The 17352-nt window shown below is 37.0% G+C and overlaps 3 protein-coding genes across 4 annotated transcripts; 2 read left to right on the plus strand and 1 right to left on the minus strand.

The window, feature by feature from the left end:
• Positions 1–334: 334 nt before the first annotated feature.
• On the plus strand, positions 335–5892 carry LOC132625604 (protein EARLY FLOWERING 5-like; the record flags this gene model as incomplete). The annotated part of the gene is made up of 7 exons (XM_060340216.1): positions 335–490; positions 1807–1856; positions 1951–2020; positions 2108–2189; positions 2314–2717; positions 2861–3349; positions 5347–5892. Coding segments are annotated over 7 exons (1464 nt in total), but the record flags the coding sequence as incomplete, so codon positions are not given.
• Positions 5893–6845: 953 nt separating this feature from the next.
• Positions 6846–12006, plus strand: LOC132625602 (HIPL1 protein-like). Of its 2 annotated transcripts, XM_060340214.1 has the most exons (8): positions 6846–6941; positions 7768–7810; positions 7917–8074; positions 8704–9477; positions 9743–9959; positions 10298–10476; positions 10607–10848; positions 11438–12006. In XM_060340214.1, exons 3-8 carry the CDS (start codon positions 8021–8023, stop codon positions 11850–11852), a joined length of 1881 nt encoding a protein of 626 aa, XP_060196197.1. In that variant the 5' UTR covers positions 6846–6941; positions 7768–7810; positions 7917–8020; the 3' UTR covers positions 11853–12006. The 2 variants fall into 2 exon arrangements, with proteins under 2 accessions (XP_060196197.1, XP_060196196.1); XM_060340213.1 differs by lacking the exon at positions 6846–6941 and having other exon boundaries at positions 6991–7810.
• A 1012-nt stretch (positions 12007–13018) lies between these two features.
• Positions 13019–17093, minus strand: LOC132625603 (hydroxyproline O-galactosyltransferase GALT6-like). The gene is made up of 7 exons (XM_060340215.1): positions 15877–17093; positions 14815–15050; positions 14444–14734; positions 14221–14349; positions 13944–14117; positions 13424–13531; positions 13019–13348 (listed from the first exon to the last, which is right to left on the minus strand). The coding sequence occupies exons 1-7, from the start codon at positions 16727–16729 to the stop codon at positions 13136–13138; spliced, it is 2004 nt and encodes a 667-aa protein (XP_060196198.1). The 5' UTR covers positions 16730–17093; the 3' UTR covers positions 13019–13135.
• Between the last annotated feature and the right edge of the window lie 259 nt (positions 17094–17352).

Raw genomic sequence — 17352 nt, forward strand, 5'->3', positions numbered from 1 at the left:
TGTCCAGCAAGTTGTTATCTTATTTAATGTCACTTTACTTTCAGAGCTTCTATCTAATACTCCTAGGGTGAAAATCCCTTTTTGATAAATGATAATTGTTGCTTTACGTGAAAATTTAAAGTTTTCTGGCTGGAGCTCATCTCTGATGACCAAGAAAGAAGTGTGGAATTTTGATAGCTCTTATGAAGAGTTTAAGGACATGCATTATGCTCATGGAATAAAATGGCAATAGAATTAGTTGTCTGGCTATCAAAAAGTTCTCATGCTCAGTGAATAAAAAGATATAGGGCTGGTTTTCAAGAAAAAAGATAAGTTGTTAGAGCTTGTATCATAATCCAGAATATCATGGAACTTCCGTGTTCTTCTTATTCTTATTCTAATTGGAAGATATTTAACATATGCAGAGGCAGAGGGTGCACTAGACAAAGCAAGGAAACATAGAAAGAGACAACTTGAGGATACACTTAATCTTGTTCTCAAGAAAAGAAAGGTGATATTCCTATGTTAGATTGTCAGATACCTCTATGCACTATTTAAGTTATCCCCATGATTAGCAAATACTTCCAGAGTTATTTGAGATCTGACGTAACCCAAAAGAATAAATAGAGCTCATTTATAGTTTCTTTTTTTGATAACCGGTTAATTATATCTGAATCGTTTTTCTTTCATAAGTAGCTGGATTCATTATAATCTAAATTTAATACGTGTAACCCATTTCTCCATGGCAAGGTTCTAATGTTCTGACAGAAAATCTAAATGTCGGAATACAACTCGGGCGGTTTTCAGGTCGATTTGGAGAAACAATACGGGATCTTTAGATGATAAAGAGGCTGTTAACTAGCTAGGATGCATTAGATCACATTCTTCTACAAGTCTCAAAATTTGCAGGGGGCTGAAGATGTGTAGCAATTTAGTGGACTGTTGATGTATCCTCCATCACCACCATTTTGACAATGTTGGTTTTTCCTTATCCTCTCCCTTTATTGTTTACAGGTTAATGATAAAATTCAGTTTAACCGTTTCTAAAAACCAAAAAGAAAAAAATATGTACGATAGATCTGGAGTAGGCTTAAACTCTTTGGTGATATCAGTACTATGCGTCTTCCTACCAAAGCTACTTGATAAAGTTACGACCCCTCCCCACCCCCCCGAGATTGGCAACATGGGCTGAAAGAATAGCTTTCTCTGAAATTACTGTTTGTTCACTTCGTGTCCGAAGACTATCCAGACTCCATCTCTCATTGAATGTCTTATTTAACCAATGAATGCAACAGTTGAAGTCAAATCATCTTAAGTATTTAAAGGAGGAATCTGTGATTCACTACTTGCTTTTCAAATCTCTTCACTTTCTAGAACAAGTATTTAGAAGTGTAAGCAGGTTTCTTTTTATTTTAATTCTCCAAATATATCCCAATGTTACAGTAGACTGACTAGGGAAATTTACCATTTCAAGAATGTTAGATGATCTGGGTCATTCTAAGAAGAAAGGTTTTCTAACTTGTGATGAAAAGAGTAACTATTTTCACTAGGCTTGAGTCTTTGAGGAATTGGTTACAGGAAGATACATCATGGTAGGCTTGCTGCAAATTTGGTGATAATATCTTCATAGTTTAGCTGGTAGGCATGTATTTCAAGTTAACTTATTTTGCTTGGCTATATTTGTTTCTCATGTTGTGATGTTTGTGTTATCTTTACTGTGGTTGCTATTGATGAACTCGTCTGGTGAAATTCTATCAGCTTCTTTTCCTTTTGATTCTAAATTTTGATTGGGATGTCTGGTTGCTCGCTGGCATTGCTTCTTGGTAGGAATATGAAGTGAAAATGAAAGAAAAAGGTGAAGAGCCAGTAATGTTTAGGTAACAGAAAGCCTCTCTTGTATAATTAATGCTGGGAGAAATTGCCCTTCTCCTTGATAGTTCATTACATGTTTTTTTCACACTTTCTCTGCAGTCACCTAGGCCCACCTCGAAGGCTAACCGCTGCAGAAGAGGAAGAAAGGGTCAAACACCCTGAACCTGAAGTAAGATCTTACTCTTAAATAATTTTTTTTTTTTAAATGGAAGTTTCTTTTGCTGATACATGAACGACATGGCATATGTGGATGCAGGACTCAGTTTATTATCACCCTACACTGAATCCTACTGGAGCTCCTCCTCCTGGAAAACCTCCCATGTTTAAGTCATCAATAGGTGTCTATAGTCATTTTCTCATCTTAATTTCATATTGCTCTCTCTCTCTCTCTCCAGCTCTGATGCTTCCTGCTTGCTCTCTCTCTCTCTCTCCAGCTCTGATGCTTCCTGCTTTAAACTGCAGGACCTAGAATACCATTATCAGCTGCATCATCTAGTGGTGCTGCATTATCGTCGAAGTCAGATGTGGAAGATGACTCTTTATCAGCTCTTCCGCCACCGCCTCCGCCACCTCCATTGCCCCCAAATGGTGATGCAAATTCTGTAGATGGGTCTGTGGTTCTGGCATCTTTGCCTTTACCTCCTCCACCTCCTACGCCCCCAAAGTCTGCAGTGGCAAACATGGGTGCTTCATTGCCATTACCTCCTTTGCCCCCACCTCCTCCTGGTCCCCCGCCAAAGGAACATATCTCTGGTCATCCTCCACTTCCTCCACCTCTTCCCCAACCCCTTCATCAATCTCCTCATTCTGGCACAGGTAAAAATCATTCTGAACTGGATGAGATGGCGTCAACAGAACAAAATCAGGTAGAATTCTTGTTAAATCTCTCATAATATATATAGTTAGTGTGTGTTAATAAGATCCCTTTCTGGGACATTTGGAGAAGTGATCTTATTTATGGTTGCTTGTACTTGGCCCTAAAGTTATTCACGATCTTCTTAACTTCTAGGGGTCATCTATGCTTCCCCCACCACCTCCTCCACCGAGATTGCCATTGAAGTCAGATGGCATGCCTGCTGAGTCTGATGCTAAAGCTTTGGAAACAAAAGATCATCTTAAATTACCTCCACCACCTCCACGACAACAGCCTTCAGGTCCTGGACCTGCCATGGTCCCAACTTTGCAGGCTGATGTATTACCTCCTGGAATATCTCGGTTCCCTCGACCCCCTCCTCCAAGTGATATGCGGCCACCATCCGGAATTGCCATGCAGCCTGCTCCACCTGGAATGATGGTCCCTCTAATGCCAAGACCACCTTTTGGACCTCCTGGGGGACCTCCACTAATGATGAGACCACCTCTTCCACCTGGTCCTCCTCCTTTTCAACAGGATGGTGCTAGACTACTTGCTCCTCAAAAGCCATCATATGTCAAATCAGCTGCTTCAACAGTTGTTAAGAGGCCTCTAGCTCAGCATACACCAGAACTTACATCAATGGTGAGTGATCTTCCATTATTTTTGCTCTGTCTTGTACCTAATTGTTGTCCTCCTGCATTTTTTTAAATCAACTGTAAAGTGTAGTTTAGGGTCATTTGCACCTAATATTTTAGGTTGGATGATAACAAGTATATTAGATTGGATGATAACAAGGGGATTATGGGCAAGTTCAATTCCTTGTCCAAAGTTTGCTAGCAGGGTTACGCACTGTATAACATGCTAGTTATCTACTTCAATCCATTGTTCAGCTTAATATTTTCTAGAATTTCGTACCAGAACTCCCTTGGCCAAGTATAAATTTTGTAGGAGCAAATTTCTGTAACGATATGTTCTTAGTTGAAGATATTATTTTTCCACCATCAAAAGTCAACAAATGCATCGGAAACTAGAAAAAATAAATCAATTGATGGAACTATGAAGTAGGAGTTGATACAATTAGAAAAGAAAAAAAAAAAGTATAAGACCGTAGTACAAAATTTACAAACAGAATAAGAAAAGTATACAGCCAAAAAATGAAAATAAAAAAATTCAAGAAAGAAAAAGATGTGAACCAAGTGGATTGGTGGAGGTTGTCTAGGATTCTCATTGTTAGATCTTACCTTTAAAAAAAAAAAAAAAAAAAAAAAAAAAACTCAGTGGATTGGAAGGAGGTTGTTTGTTGTCATCAGGAGGCTAAAGAGGACATATCAGGGTTCGGGATGTGGATGCATCCACTTTATTCATGTAATTACAAACATTAGTTGAAGAAACTACAGATGCTTTGAAGGAAAGGCTGAAAGCCCGAAACTGTATATAAGCGGGTGTAGAGGGTTTGTGTCAATTAGCTGTGTGGTGTAACCACACGTATGCATGTGAAGTTGATAACAATGATATTTGCTAGACCTTTTAGCAACTCTTCAGGAAGAGACAGGGATAGATCTCTATACAACTGCGTTTACAATCGTAGAGCTATCTTAGTGCTGGTTTTTGGTTGATGAATAGAACTTTTTGCTCATCATTCAAGAAAATATTAGGTGAAATCCTGTCACTATCATTGTCAAGAAACCATATCCCACCCCCTTTGTTGTCTTTGATGAAGCCCCTATAGTCCGATATCCTTTCTCTTCATATCCCTGGCCAAGTCATCTTCATCGCTAAATGACACCATAGTCGCTATTCTCTCCATCGACCCATAAGTAGAATTGATGTTATTTCTTCATGAAGGGAGAAGAAAATATAGGAGGAGAGGGAGGAGGCGAAAAAATAGAGGGGAAGGGAAGAACTGATGAAAGGAAAAATCTTGAAAAATCGAAAAAGTATCCCTATTTATAAGTTGGGGAAATTTGTCATCCACCTTCAGGATAACTAATCCTAGGTATTTGTATGAATAACCCAAAGGCCGCTTTGTGCAGAGCTGCTAAAATACTCCGGAATTGTGGATTATTTTCCTACTTCAATGTGTAATTTACTCTCTTTCAAATCAAGGAGATAAAGAAGGAAATATGCTTTGGATAAAATGTTTAAACATGCACTATTACCATCCTTATGTTATACTTCCTACAAATTTTCTCTAAGTTGGTTATGCAGTTTGCAATTGTGATTACAATCTCGCACTTAAAGCTCTAATCAATTAATCATAGTTATTCCAGAAAATAAAATCAACATAATACGAGTTTAGTTGAAGAGTTAACTTTACCATTTCAAAAAAAAAAAAAAAGGGTTTAGTTGAAGAGTTGGAATTCGTTCGGAGGTTTGTGATGAATAGATGCATCTTGGTTTGGATTTATTAATGATTGGGTAGCTTCTATTATTGTTTGAATTAGTTGAGGGATTATGCACTTAAGTTACCTAATGTGGGCGTAAAATGATCATTGTCTCGTCGAACATTTTCTCTTATTTTGCTATCCAAAACGATAACGTAGTGATGAGAATTTTTATGAACACATGTAAAACCACCTTTACTGGGATCTGGACTTGTTCACATTTGATTCAACACATCACTTATTGTGTGCCCATAGGTTCCTGCATCTGTGCGTGTGAGGAGAGAATCTGCACTCCCAAAACCCAGGTCAAAGCCATCTCCTGTGACTACCGTCAACCAGCCTGCAGTAACTCCGCCTGTGGTCAAGCATGAATCTACAAGCGCGTCTGCACCAAAACCTCAAAGCATTGATGACTCATATACGGCATTCTTGGAGGACATGAAAGCTCTTGGTGCTCTCCAAGGATGAAGTAACAAAAATAGAAGAAAGGAAGATGATGGCACGCAGAGGAAACAAGTGGCCGCAGACAGTCTGATATGAATTTGATTTAATTGTGTATGATCTTTGATTTATGTGACCGGTGTCTCGTGGTACTTGAATGTCCATAACTTTGTGGTGCTTTGATCGATCGACCATCTCATTCTTTTGCGTGTATGATCTTTGATTCATCTGTATTGTCATCTTATCTTCCTTGGCATTTTGTCGCCTCTAATCGGCAGTGGATATGCATTAGTCTAGAGGAAGTAGGACAACATATTGTAAGATGGATTCTTGTGAGGAATTTTCTTTTGGCTCTGCTTCCATTGCTTCTTCTTTTCTTATTATATATTAATATTAATATTAATTGTAAGTGTTAATATCAATTGTAAGTATTATTGAAGAGTTTATGGTTTAAACAATTCAATCACTCTCAAAGTAGTCTGGAGCTGACATGAGTAATCAAGAGCCTAGAACACAGTTGTGTATTTGACAAACATGTCTGTAGATCATATAGCAGAGTGAGTATAGTGAGCAAGACATTGATTGTAAAAACATTTTTTATAGCTTATGAATATCCGAAGAATATATAGCGTATACAAATTAAATGAGTTTCAATTTCTATGTATGGATTCTTAAAAACACTAAATTCTACTCCCTGTCTCCCTCCATTTCAACTAATGTGTCGGTGTTTGACTAGACATGAAATTTAATAACGAAATATTATGTTTTCGAAAAAAGTTATAAATTGTTTAAGGATAAAATGAGAAATTTATAGTTAAATTATTTTTAAGTAAGGAAGTATGCCATTCAGGTTGAGAAATATTGGTACATAAATTGAAATGGAGGGAATCCGTGACGGTTAGAAAGATTTTGTGGGTCCGTCTCCAATGTCAACTGATGGCATTTAACTTGTAAGAACGGAATTTTGTGACCCAACCTTCAAGGTCACTTTCATTTGAAATTAAGTACTCAATAAATTAAATATTATTTTAAATCGAACCAGTTGGGTCTCGTAAGATGTCTCAATCTGAATATGAGCAATTGGGTTGAGGAAGAGGATCTGGTCCCATGTTACTGTCAGAACAAAAATCTATATCCACTTATTTTAGTAGATATTCCTTTTTTAAATTGTTTCAATGCAGAAATAAAACCAATCTGAACATTCATTATTATAGCGAATAGCGAATAGAGTAGAAAAATGGCAAAGAATGTTTACTTCAGCTCTTACGTCACGTCACTTCAATTCCAAGATCACTTTCACTTTGATAAAATACTTGTCATTCTTCCGTTCTGAAAACACTTAAAAAGAGCTGATTTATTGTTTTTCTTCATAAAGCTGCAGTTTCAAGTTACTTTATAAGAATTAAACCGTATGCTTTTTCTTTCTTTAAGTGTTAAGTCACTAGAACATTTAGCGGGTACCATTCATGTGCGGGTGGAAAATTGTACAGATTAGTAATTTTTTATGTATTTGTAGTTATTATATATAATCATATATATGTTATATTCCCTTGGCTATTTTGTGCATTTATTTTTTCATATTTTAACTCTCCTTAAAGAAAATCCTAACTCCGCCATTGCATGTGCCATGGTCAATTACCCTCATGATTATATATAGTTTTGTTCTAGATCTAAACTTTAGAGCCAATTTTGTGAAATCAATGTTGAGACAAGAAATCAACCAAGATCCATCCAGCCTGTGCTTTGTCAAACAAATTCAGCGTTTTCGGCTCTACCATCCAATATATTAATCTAGTTGCAAATCCATCCCTATTAATTCAACTTGTATTTATGACAAGGCATTTATCATGTAAAGTCAACTGCTTAGAGATGGACCCCTCCCATTTCTATAAACACATTACGTCAAATGACCCTTGTGATTATGTGAAAATAACAGATTCATATGGAGGAGAAATAAATATTTTAACATACTCTTGGTATTTTCAAATTTGCAAAGGGACTGATGGGAAGATTGGACCAATAATACAGGAGTTGGTAGCTTCATCCAGTGTGTTCAAAAGTTTAAAGCACAGAAAGTTGTCATTTTTATAGATTCCTATTGAGTATTAGGAACTAAGGATGTGTCATATGTTGAAAAGACTCTGATGTAGCATCAAATATAACTTTTTATTGCACGTAGGAGTCATGGGAAGGAGTTCCTTTGTCATATTCATCCTTCTTTTGAACTTTTTGCAGATTCTTGATCGTTCTTTTTCACTTCCCTTATGTACTGATTCAAGTAAGTTTCAGCATTTGCACTGTTCCATTAGAAGTTCGTCCTGAAAAAAAAAATCTTATTTGCAGTTCTAATTTGGATTTGATTGTCGTTACGTCATGTGTTATAGGGGCTCCTCTTCAGCAAAAGACTCCTCTATCATTCTGTTCTTACAATGGAACTTCATGCTGCAACTCCACTGATGATAAAAAACTTCAGACTCAATTTAATGCTATGAACATTTCTGATTCTGGATGTGCTTCTCTTGTAAAATCCATACTCTGCTCGGTAAGAACATAATCATTTTTATTCCTTATAATTATCATAAAAAAAATGTAAAAGCTTGAGATTTGAACAAATTGATTTCATATTCTTGTCTTCTTGCTATATGAAGATGTAACTATGAGGTTTAACTCTAGTTTTTAGTATAAGAACCTATATTATCACAACAATTAGTCCACTGCTGACCCTTTAAATTCTTTCTTGTTCGTGAAGCTCAAAATGCTCTATTTACTCTTAATAATCTACATCATGATAGCTCTTGTTGATCTCTGTACTAATTTATTTTGGAAGCTTTCAATCACTTAGAATTGACTAAAAATGTGTATACAGTCAATCCTCTATATAACATCGTTTATTCGGATATTTTATGGCTGCTATAGCAAAATGATGTTATAACAACATACCCAGTGTAATCTCACAAGTGGGGAACATATGATGTTATGGAGAACATATGATATACATAACATGAAAAATCGGATCTAAAGAAAACTTAGCCGTTATGGTGCAATGCTGTTACAGAGAGGTCTGACTGTACTCATATCCGATAGTATAGATTAAGGATTTAACTTCCTTTATGCAATTACCTTTGTCATTGGCTGTTGATGCATGGAGTTTCGTATTTTCACTTTTTGCAGAAATGTGATAAATTTTCAGCAGAGCTGTTCAGATCTAATTCCTTTCCTCGACAACTTCCGATCCTGTGCAACTCCACAACTTCAGCGAATTCAACCCAAAGTAGCCAAGCTAAGAATGGCTTTTGCTCTGAAGTATGGACCACATGTCAAAATGTGTCTATCATAAGTTCTCCTTTTGCTACTTCTGTCAAGTCCAATTCCACAAAGTTGGTAGATCTCTGGAAATCACAAACAGATTTCTGTAATGCATTTGGTGGACCTTCTAGTGATGGATCAGTATGCTTTGCTGGAGAACCTGTCACCTTAAATACCACCAAACCTATAAGTCCTCCAGGCGGTTTGTGCCTCGAGAAAATTGGGAATGGTAGTTACCTCAATATGGTTGCTCATCCTGATGGCTCTAATCGTGCTTTCTTCTCGAATCAGCAAGGGAAAATATGGTTGGCTACTATTCCAGAAGTCGATTCGGGAGAGCTTTTACAGCTTGATGAATCTAATTCTTTCTTGGACTTAACAGATGAAGTTCATTTTGACACTGAATTAGGGATGATGGGGTTTGCATTTCATCCAATGTTCTCACAAAACGGACGATTCTTTGTTTCGTTCAATTGTGATAAGCAAGCATGGCCTGGATGCGGAGGAAGATGTTCTTGTAACTCAGATGTGGATTGTGATCCATCAAAACTACCTAGTGATAGCGGTTCCCAGCCGTGCCAATATCAAGCTGTGATAGCAGAATTTACTGCTGGTGGAATAGGATCCCAGCCAACACAGGTAAGTTTGAGAGTTTTTTGGGCTTTTTTCATTTTTGGCCCGACGGCCGAAATTAATTATGGACTCTAGCCAAATATACAAAGCATATACATTGATTATGTATAATATATGTATTTATGTATACAATACGTATATTTATACGTAATTACAAAACATAAACATTTTGTTGCTATTATTCTTCTGGGTGGTCCAAAAAACGTAATTATCCCTTTTCTTTGCTTAGATCTAGATGATTATAAGTGAAATTGTGTTTGTTTTTTTTCAGGCAAAAACTGCCAATCCAAAAGAAGTCAGAAGGATATTCACCATGGGCCTTCCGTTTACAAGTCATCACGGAGGCCAGATACTTTTTGGACCGAGAGATGGATATTTGTACTTCATGATGGGTGATGGTGGAGGTATAGGTGATCCTTACAATTTCGCCCAAAACAAGAAGTCATTGCTAGGAAAGATTTTAAGGCTTGATGTTGATAGCAAAACCAGTAAGTTCCCTTTGAGTTCTATATATGCTAAGTATTATCAATGGTCTTGCAACTACTAAGCTACCTCAACAAGATGTTTAGGGAAAAAAGATACTAAAAAAACAATCTGAGTATTCATAATCTCAGGTATAGATCAAACAGAAAGCAATAAATCATTTTCATAATTATCTCAGCTAAGTTATAAGTTCATCAAACTTTGGCCCTTTTATCAATGATCCCCCACAAAGGGAAGTGTTGAATTGTTTTGTATGTTCAAGTGAATTTAGACTTCACTGTTTTTGATCAACTGATTTATCAGTTCGTGCCCCTTATTTTGCTTCTTGTGCATGTTTGTGTAGATGAAGCAGAGATCACGAAGCTCGGATTATGGGGAAACTATTCCATACCAGAGGATAATCCTTACATTGAAGATAAAGAGTTGCAGCCTGAAATATGGGCACTAGGAATGCGAAATCCTTGGCGCTGCAGTTTTGATTCTGCCAGACCATCTTACTTCATGTGTGCTGATGTAGGACAGGTAATTTTACTCTCCAAGAATTACTTATAATCCTTGTCTTTTTAATAGGTGATAGATGTTCTCTTGAAGGTGTCCTTTTTCAGACAGCAGCATTTTGACATTGGACTTATAAGCATTTTATGTTTCATAGGATATATCTGAAGAGGTGAATATAATCAGCAAAGGTGGTAACTATGGCTGGCGCGTGTACGAGGGTCCCTATCTTTATACCCCTCAAAAGTCACCTGGAGGAAATACATCTTTGAGCTCCATTAACCCCATTTTCCCAGTCATGGGATATAATCACTCTGATGTGAATAAGAATGGAGGGTCAGCTTCAATTACTGGTGGATACTTCTATAGATCCATGACTGATCCCTGCATGCATGGAAGGTGAGTCCTTTAGTCCAATATTGTCAAGGTTGAACGTTACCACTTAGTTGCTAAACAAATATTGACTTGATGATTGTAGTCAACCAGTTGATCTCACACATTTTTTAAAAATCTTTTCTGAATAAATCCTTAGAATGTCCCATACTATGTTGCTTGGACTCTTCAAAAATGCCACCGAGTGTGTATCAAATCCTCCAAAAGTTAGTGCATTTTTGGGAGGACCATATACGGGTGAGGCAATATTTTTAAGGAGTCCGGGCATCTGCCACATTAGTTTAGGGAATAGGATGCTGTCTCCTTATATGGTCTTGAGCTAGCTCACAAATTGGGTAATTCTCACCTCGTGAGCTAGCTCTTGAGATTTGAGTTAAACCCAATATTCATATTCTTAACGTGATATCAGAGCTAGACCCATCCCTATTCTTGGTTTATCATATTCATGCCCCTATATTATATTTGTTCACGCTCGAGATGTCTAGTTCTGAATATGTAGGGTGTATAAGAGATTGAGGTAGGCAAAAGTCCATTTTGTTGAACTAGCGAAAGTCCATTTTGTTGAACTATGGTAATGACAGGTGATATTTTGCAGGTATCTTTTTGCAGATTTGTATGCAGGTTCCATGTGGGCGGGTACTGAAAATCCAGAGAACGGTGCGACATTTAACACCACTCAAATTTCTTTCGACTGTGCTCAGAAATCACCAATAGATTGTACCTTTGTACCTGGAAGCTCATTTCCATCTTTAGGCTACATATTTTCATATGGTGAGGATAACAAGAAGGATATGTATGTCCTTGCAAGTAGTGGAGTTTACAGAGTTGTTCGTCCAAGTCGTTGTAAATACACTTGTGCAAAGGAAAATTCTTCTGCTATTGTTGATGATATACCAGCTGGTCCTCCAACTGCTTCATCTCCCTCAGCAGCAAACATGTTAACAGGTTCATACAATAATTGTGTACTCATGTTCTTGTCTTTTATATTGATGCTGGCTAGTTGGTTTTAGTAAGCTGCTAAAAAATGTTAATGTATAGATCAGAGATGCGTAGGCTTCTCAATGGACAAGTCTTGTACAATAAAGATTATTCTTTCTCTTCTGAGTTGTATCAGAAGTAACATATCAATATTTTATGGTAACGAGGCGAAGGGTTCAAACCTCATCAATAGCATTCAGTAGCGTAGAGTTCGTTCCCCTTTCCCCCTTTATCCTCATGCGATAAAACAGAAAATGATGATCAATATCTTTTGTTGTTTGTAGAAGTTGAGATTAGGCTTTATCATTTAAACTTTAGATTATCACCAGTACAAGGGGATTCTTTAAAGAATGTTTTTCTCTATAAAAATGTTCTTTATTTATGTGCATCAATGATATTTGGTACATTCACATGCGGGAAAAAAAATACAAAAGTAAATGTCAACTTGATACACGAAGTAAAACTTGAAACCTCCACAATTCTCGACTCGTACCTACTTGCAAGGCAAATTGTGACAACAGAAACAACATTGCTTGTGCGACTCAGACCCAATTGCAATATGAATTGTTACACTAGACCGACACTACTTGTGAAAAATGCTGCTATGCCCGCTGATTGGAAATAGCGAAAAACTATACCCACCACAACCTGGACTATACAAAGTTGACGGTCAACCTTTATATGCTATTCAAGAACAGGAATCTGTCAATAAAGAATTAAACTGTCATTTTCCCTGGATATCTTTGTCAATACCAAATAGTCATTCTGTTGATTTTGCTGCTTTAACAGTTTGTTCATATTTCAAAATCAACGCTGGTCCACCACATAGCATGTCAAATGTCAATTTCCCGACACGGCCAGCCTTACGTGTGACCATAGTAATTACATGTTGAATAAGTCAACGACATACCTTAAATACAAACCACATGAAATAAAAACAGATCAAATTTCTTTTTGATAAAGAGAAGGAAGTTAAAAAAGAAACTTCAAGGAACATAAGAAACTTTCATGGAATCTCAGATTTGTTTCCTTCTGTTGCTGTTATTCTATGGTAAGTTACATCCAGAAGTGTGTAGTGATAACTCTCAAATGCACATTTATGTACCCACTTCGAAAAGTATGTTATAAAAACTATTATATGAAAGAAACGATAGGGAAGGTAGAGAAAGCAACAAAAAAAAAAAAAAATTCAAGGCACTAAGCAGTAACCCTGTCATATTAAAAACCAAGTCCTCCAACAAATATACAGATCATTGTTCTATTTAAGTGCAAAACTTGTCTATCCTTGTTCCTTGGACAGTTATCATAATAAGTGTCATCTCATGTTACAGCATTGAGGCCGGCCTAGCTGTTGTAATTTGTTCCACATGCAAATCATCTGTCTAGGGGACTGGTAATGAGCGGTATAATAATCGTCTACACATCCAGCTTGGGAGAACTTCAAGCTGTGTACATATTGCACAGGTCTTGATGAGCTATTAAATTTCTCGACCCACATTCCCATGCTCACGTCCTCCATCTTGAACAACTGCACATCGGGGAGCTAGTTAGCTATTTCACGAGTATTAACATATGAAAAAAGATACCAGGGATATTTGTCTACCTTTAGCTTATGTCGATCGAACTCTGAGACGATGAAGTTTGCAATGGCTGATGAAATAATGTAACCCGGTCCATTCGCATAAGGTGGATACTCTTCTTCTGGCCATTCCTGAGAAATAAGACGAGAAACTCGGATTTCATGGGATTCTAGAAGGCCAGAATACAGAGTAACTAAAACTAAAGGAGATCGAGAAGACAAAAAACTAGACGATATCAAGAGATACTCCATGCAGATACCTAGTAATAGTTAAAATAGCATTTGCTGAAAATTCCATGCAGATAACTAGCAATAATTAAAATAGCATTTGCTGAAAATTCATGCATTCCCAGTCCAAACAGCTTTACTGTATTCCCCTTGAAAAGCATCTCTATTCTATGCATGTTAGTTAGACACTATTAACTGGTAAATGCAAAGTCTTTTTCTCTGACAATAAAGCATATGATAGCACTATTTGGCCTTCTAGTTAAACCACATCGAGATTGGAGTAAGAAAATTTTAAAAAGGAACTCCAAACTATTACCTCATATGTCACTGCCCATTTACCATTACGCAGGGGCTTATGATAGTAATTGATATTTCCAACATATAAGCTCCTATTCTCGGGTATTTTATTTATTTCCTTGATAACTGCATCCACTCTAACAAATGTATCATCATCACACTTCATGATATTTTTTGCAAATGCTACATGGACCTGCAACAAGCAAAGATTAAATTTTTTTAAAATATTTAACTTTTGGGACGACGTTAGTCTGGGGACAACCTATGTCAATATTTACAGGTAATCCACAACTCACCCCATATTCACATATGGCAACTGTTTTCAAGACAACAAGATCATAATTGTCCATGAAAGGAACAATGACAATGTCACCAAAGAATTCTGCCTCTTTCTTCAACTCCACGTTTATATCCTTCCTCGCATGCTGTCAAAAAACCAATCCATGTTAAACTCAAATTAACATGCTGCAAAATCAATGTTAATAGTAAATGATATTTGCAATATGCTGTATAACCTACCAATGCGACAAAGAATCGAGCCACAACATTTGAAGATTTGATTAGTTGATGCTGCATCCAAGACCTCCTTATAGCCATTCGCTCAGCAAAATGATTGCCTGCAGAGAGAACACCAATGAACAGATCCACAGGCTGATCAAGGAGGGGTGGTGCCCTCCATCTGTTTGACATATCAAGATGCCTTTGAGGAGAAAAACTAGGATGTGACGTGGGCAAGGAGGCAGCAAAGACTGAATCGACATCAACATCGCCATTCAATGACAAACCAGTGGCATCCTCGAGCGCAAATCCCTAAAAGCATCAAAGAGAACCTTCTTTAGTTCATTCGATAATTCAGAATGAAATTGAATAGGTGACAGTAAGTTACTCACAATTCGATATGGAAATGAGGTCACATGCCTCCCATCAACATTCACATGATAGCCCTCCAAACCGGCACTGAGAGTTAGCACAAATAGCCTATCCTCTGAAAATGGGAATGGCCAATCAAAATCGACCACCTTTTTTCGCCCTACTAGACGGTTTAACCACCAAGATGCCTTTGATTGCTCAGACTGATTACCGGCATCATCTCGAACCCACTTTTCACATTTTACCTGGCCATCAACTGCAAAAGAGTCTAGAGGTTACCAAAAATGTCGTACCACATACAAATGATAGATAACTGCGCCACAGACTACTAACAGATGCAAATGTAACTAAGGTCCATTTCGCTTGTTTTTTCCACCATTCAATTGTCAACAAACCCCAAATCATGAAAATAATCCAAGGAATCTATCCATCACGAAATAGCACCGCCTCAAGCAATAAGCTCTATACTCAAAACTTATTCAACTGCTTGATAACGCAAACTATGAAAATCTTATGCTGCATCCCCACCCACTACCAATCCCCAAAACATAAAACGGAACAACCTTTTAGCCTCAATTAGTAAATCAAATAGTTTCTCCAGCTAACAAATCTTTAAATTTAACTAGTACTCCCTCCATTTCAATTTGTTTGTCTTACATTCCTTTTTAATCTGTTTGAAAAAGAATGCCTCTTTCCTAACTTGGCAACTCTTTAATTCCAACATCTCACGTGGCATGTTTAGGACCACAAGATTAAAGGACATTTTGGTACATTATACATATCTTCAGTTTAAGACCACAAGATTCAAACGTTTTCTTTACTAGACCACAAGATTCATACGTTTTCTTTACTTTCTTAAACTTTGTGCCCATTACTGGTCACAATCCGGATAAAGGAGGAGGATTGAAGTAAGTTGAAAGCTACATGAAACTTCTAAGCATTTGGATATAGAAGGGACCATATAGGGAAGTCCAACTAGTTCGCTACTGCGCATAATTGACTGATTAAACTAGTTCATTAAGCAGAATAATTTCTTAAACACTACTACTAAAGAAATAAAGAACCAAAATTCATATTCTCACCAGTCTCCTCATCATCCCTGGACCTCCACCCATCACACCTTTGAGCTGTCCCCCACTGCATCCTATAACAAGTATTCTGCTCAATCACTGGCTTTCCACTCCAATCACCCTTCAATCTTGGATTAAAATGAAGAATCCTTGGCGGGTCCTCTCCATCAACTGTCTTCAACCCTTGTAATTCCATCATAAACTGTGAAACCATCAAGAATTGACCTTCTTTAAGCAATGATATCTTTGAATCATGTTCTTGATGGGCACTTTTTGGCCTCCCTACAACAGTTATATGTGACCCAAGTGTAAGCCCACATGGCAACACCATCATTCCTCTCCCTTTTCCCTGAAAATCAAACCCTGACATTGAAATAGAATGTGGGCACTCTTCTGTTTTGTTATTACTTTCTAGAAAGGCCACTTCTTTTTTATGCAATTCAAGTTCTTTCCACACCTTTCTACCTAACTCAAATGCCTCTTTTGCTGACTTCAAAATCCCTGAAAACCCATCATTACTACTCATATTTACATAACTACCATCAAAAACCAAACTTGATAATGGATTCTTGATTTCTCTTATCTTTATTTCAGGTTTTGATTGACTTGGAACTAAAATTGGGACATCTAGAGGGCGGTTTGGGGCTTCTTTTTCTTCTAATTCTTCTTCACTATCAAGCACAAAAGGCTTTGAAAACTGACCTGTACCAAAACCGTCTTGAGAAACTAAACTAAACCCATTTTTGAAAACAAAAGGAACTTCAAGACCCACCAAAATTACATACAAAAAGCCTATAAAAATCAAAACTTGCACCAATCTTTGCCGACTCAGTGACATGAACAAGTCAAATTTTGCTCTTTTCATGTTGAAAACTGAAAAATCTCTTTTGTGAGCTGAACCATCTTTCAATTTCTAGTAATCATGAAGATATACAAGTCATGCAAAGATAAAACAGAGAGGAAAAAAAATGAGGTTCTTCCAAAATTCCAAACCGACAATTTTGTACAAAAACAAAACTTCGTATGAAAGAAGGGAAAAGTATAGGTGGAAGAAAGACAGAGTTAGGTCATCAAAAGCATGATCGCTAGCAAGTTATAATAGAGAGAGATATATACATATACAAAATGTATACATATATTTTTAGAGAGAGATGGAGGAGGTACAAGGGTCGGTTGGAACCAGAGAGAGAGTAAATATTTCTTTGCAATTTGAACAGGAAAAACTTTACACTTTAAAAAGTTGATGGAAGAATCTTGATGGAATGTGTTTCACTTTTTATTTTTATTTTGTTTATTCCTTGGGTGAAAGTTTTTTTTTTTTTTTATATATATTAAACCAATTCCACAGACTGCATTGTCTGTGGTCATTGGGGAGTTTGGCATTGACCCTTACTTTGTTAATAGACTTATCAAAATATACTTGAGAGGAGGGCTACGCCGTGACTCCCCTTTTACATGCACTAGGGGTAACCTCTCTTTAAAAATCTG

This window comes from Lycium barbarum, unplaced genomic scaffold (assembly GCF_019175385.1).
Source record: "Lycium barbarum isolate Lr01 unplaced genomic scaffold, ASM1917538v2 unchr_scaffold_100, whole genome shotgun sequence".
NCBI classification, from domain to species: Eukaryota; Viridiplantae; Streptophyta; class Magnoliopsida; order Solanales; family Solanaceae; genus Lycium; species Lycium barbarum.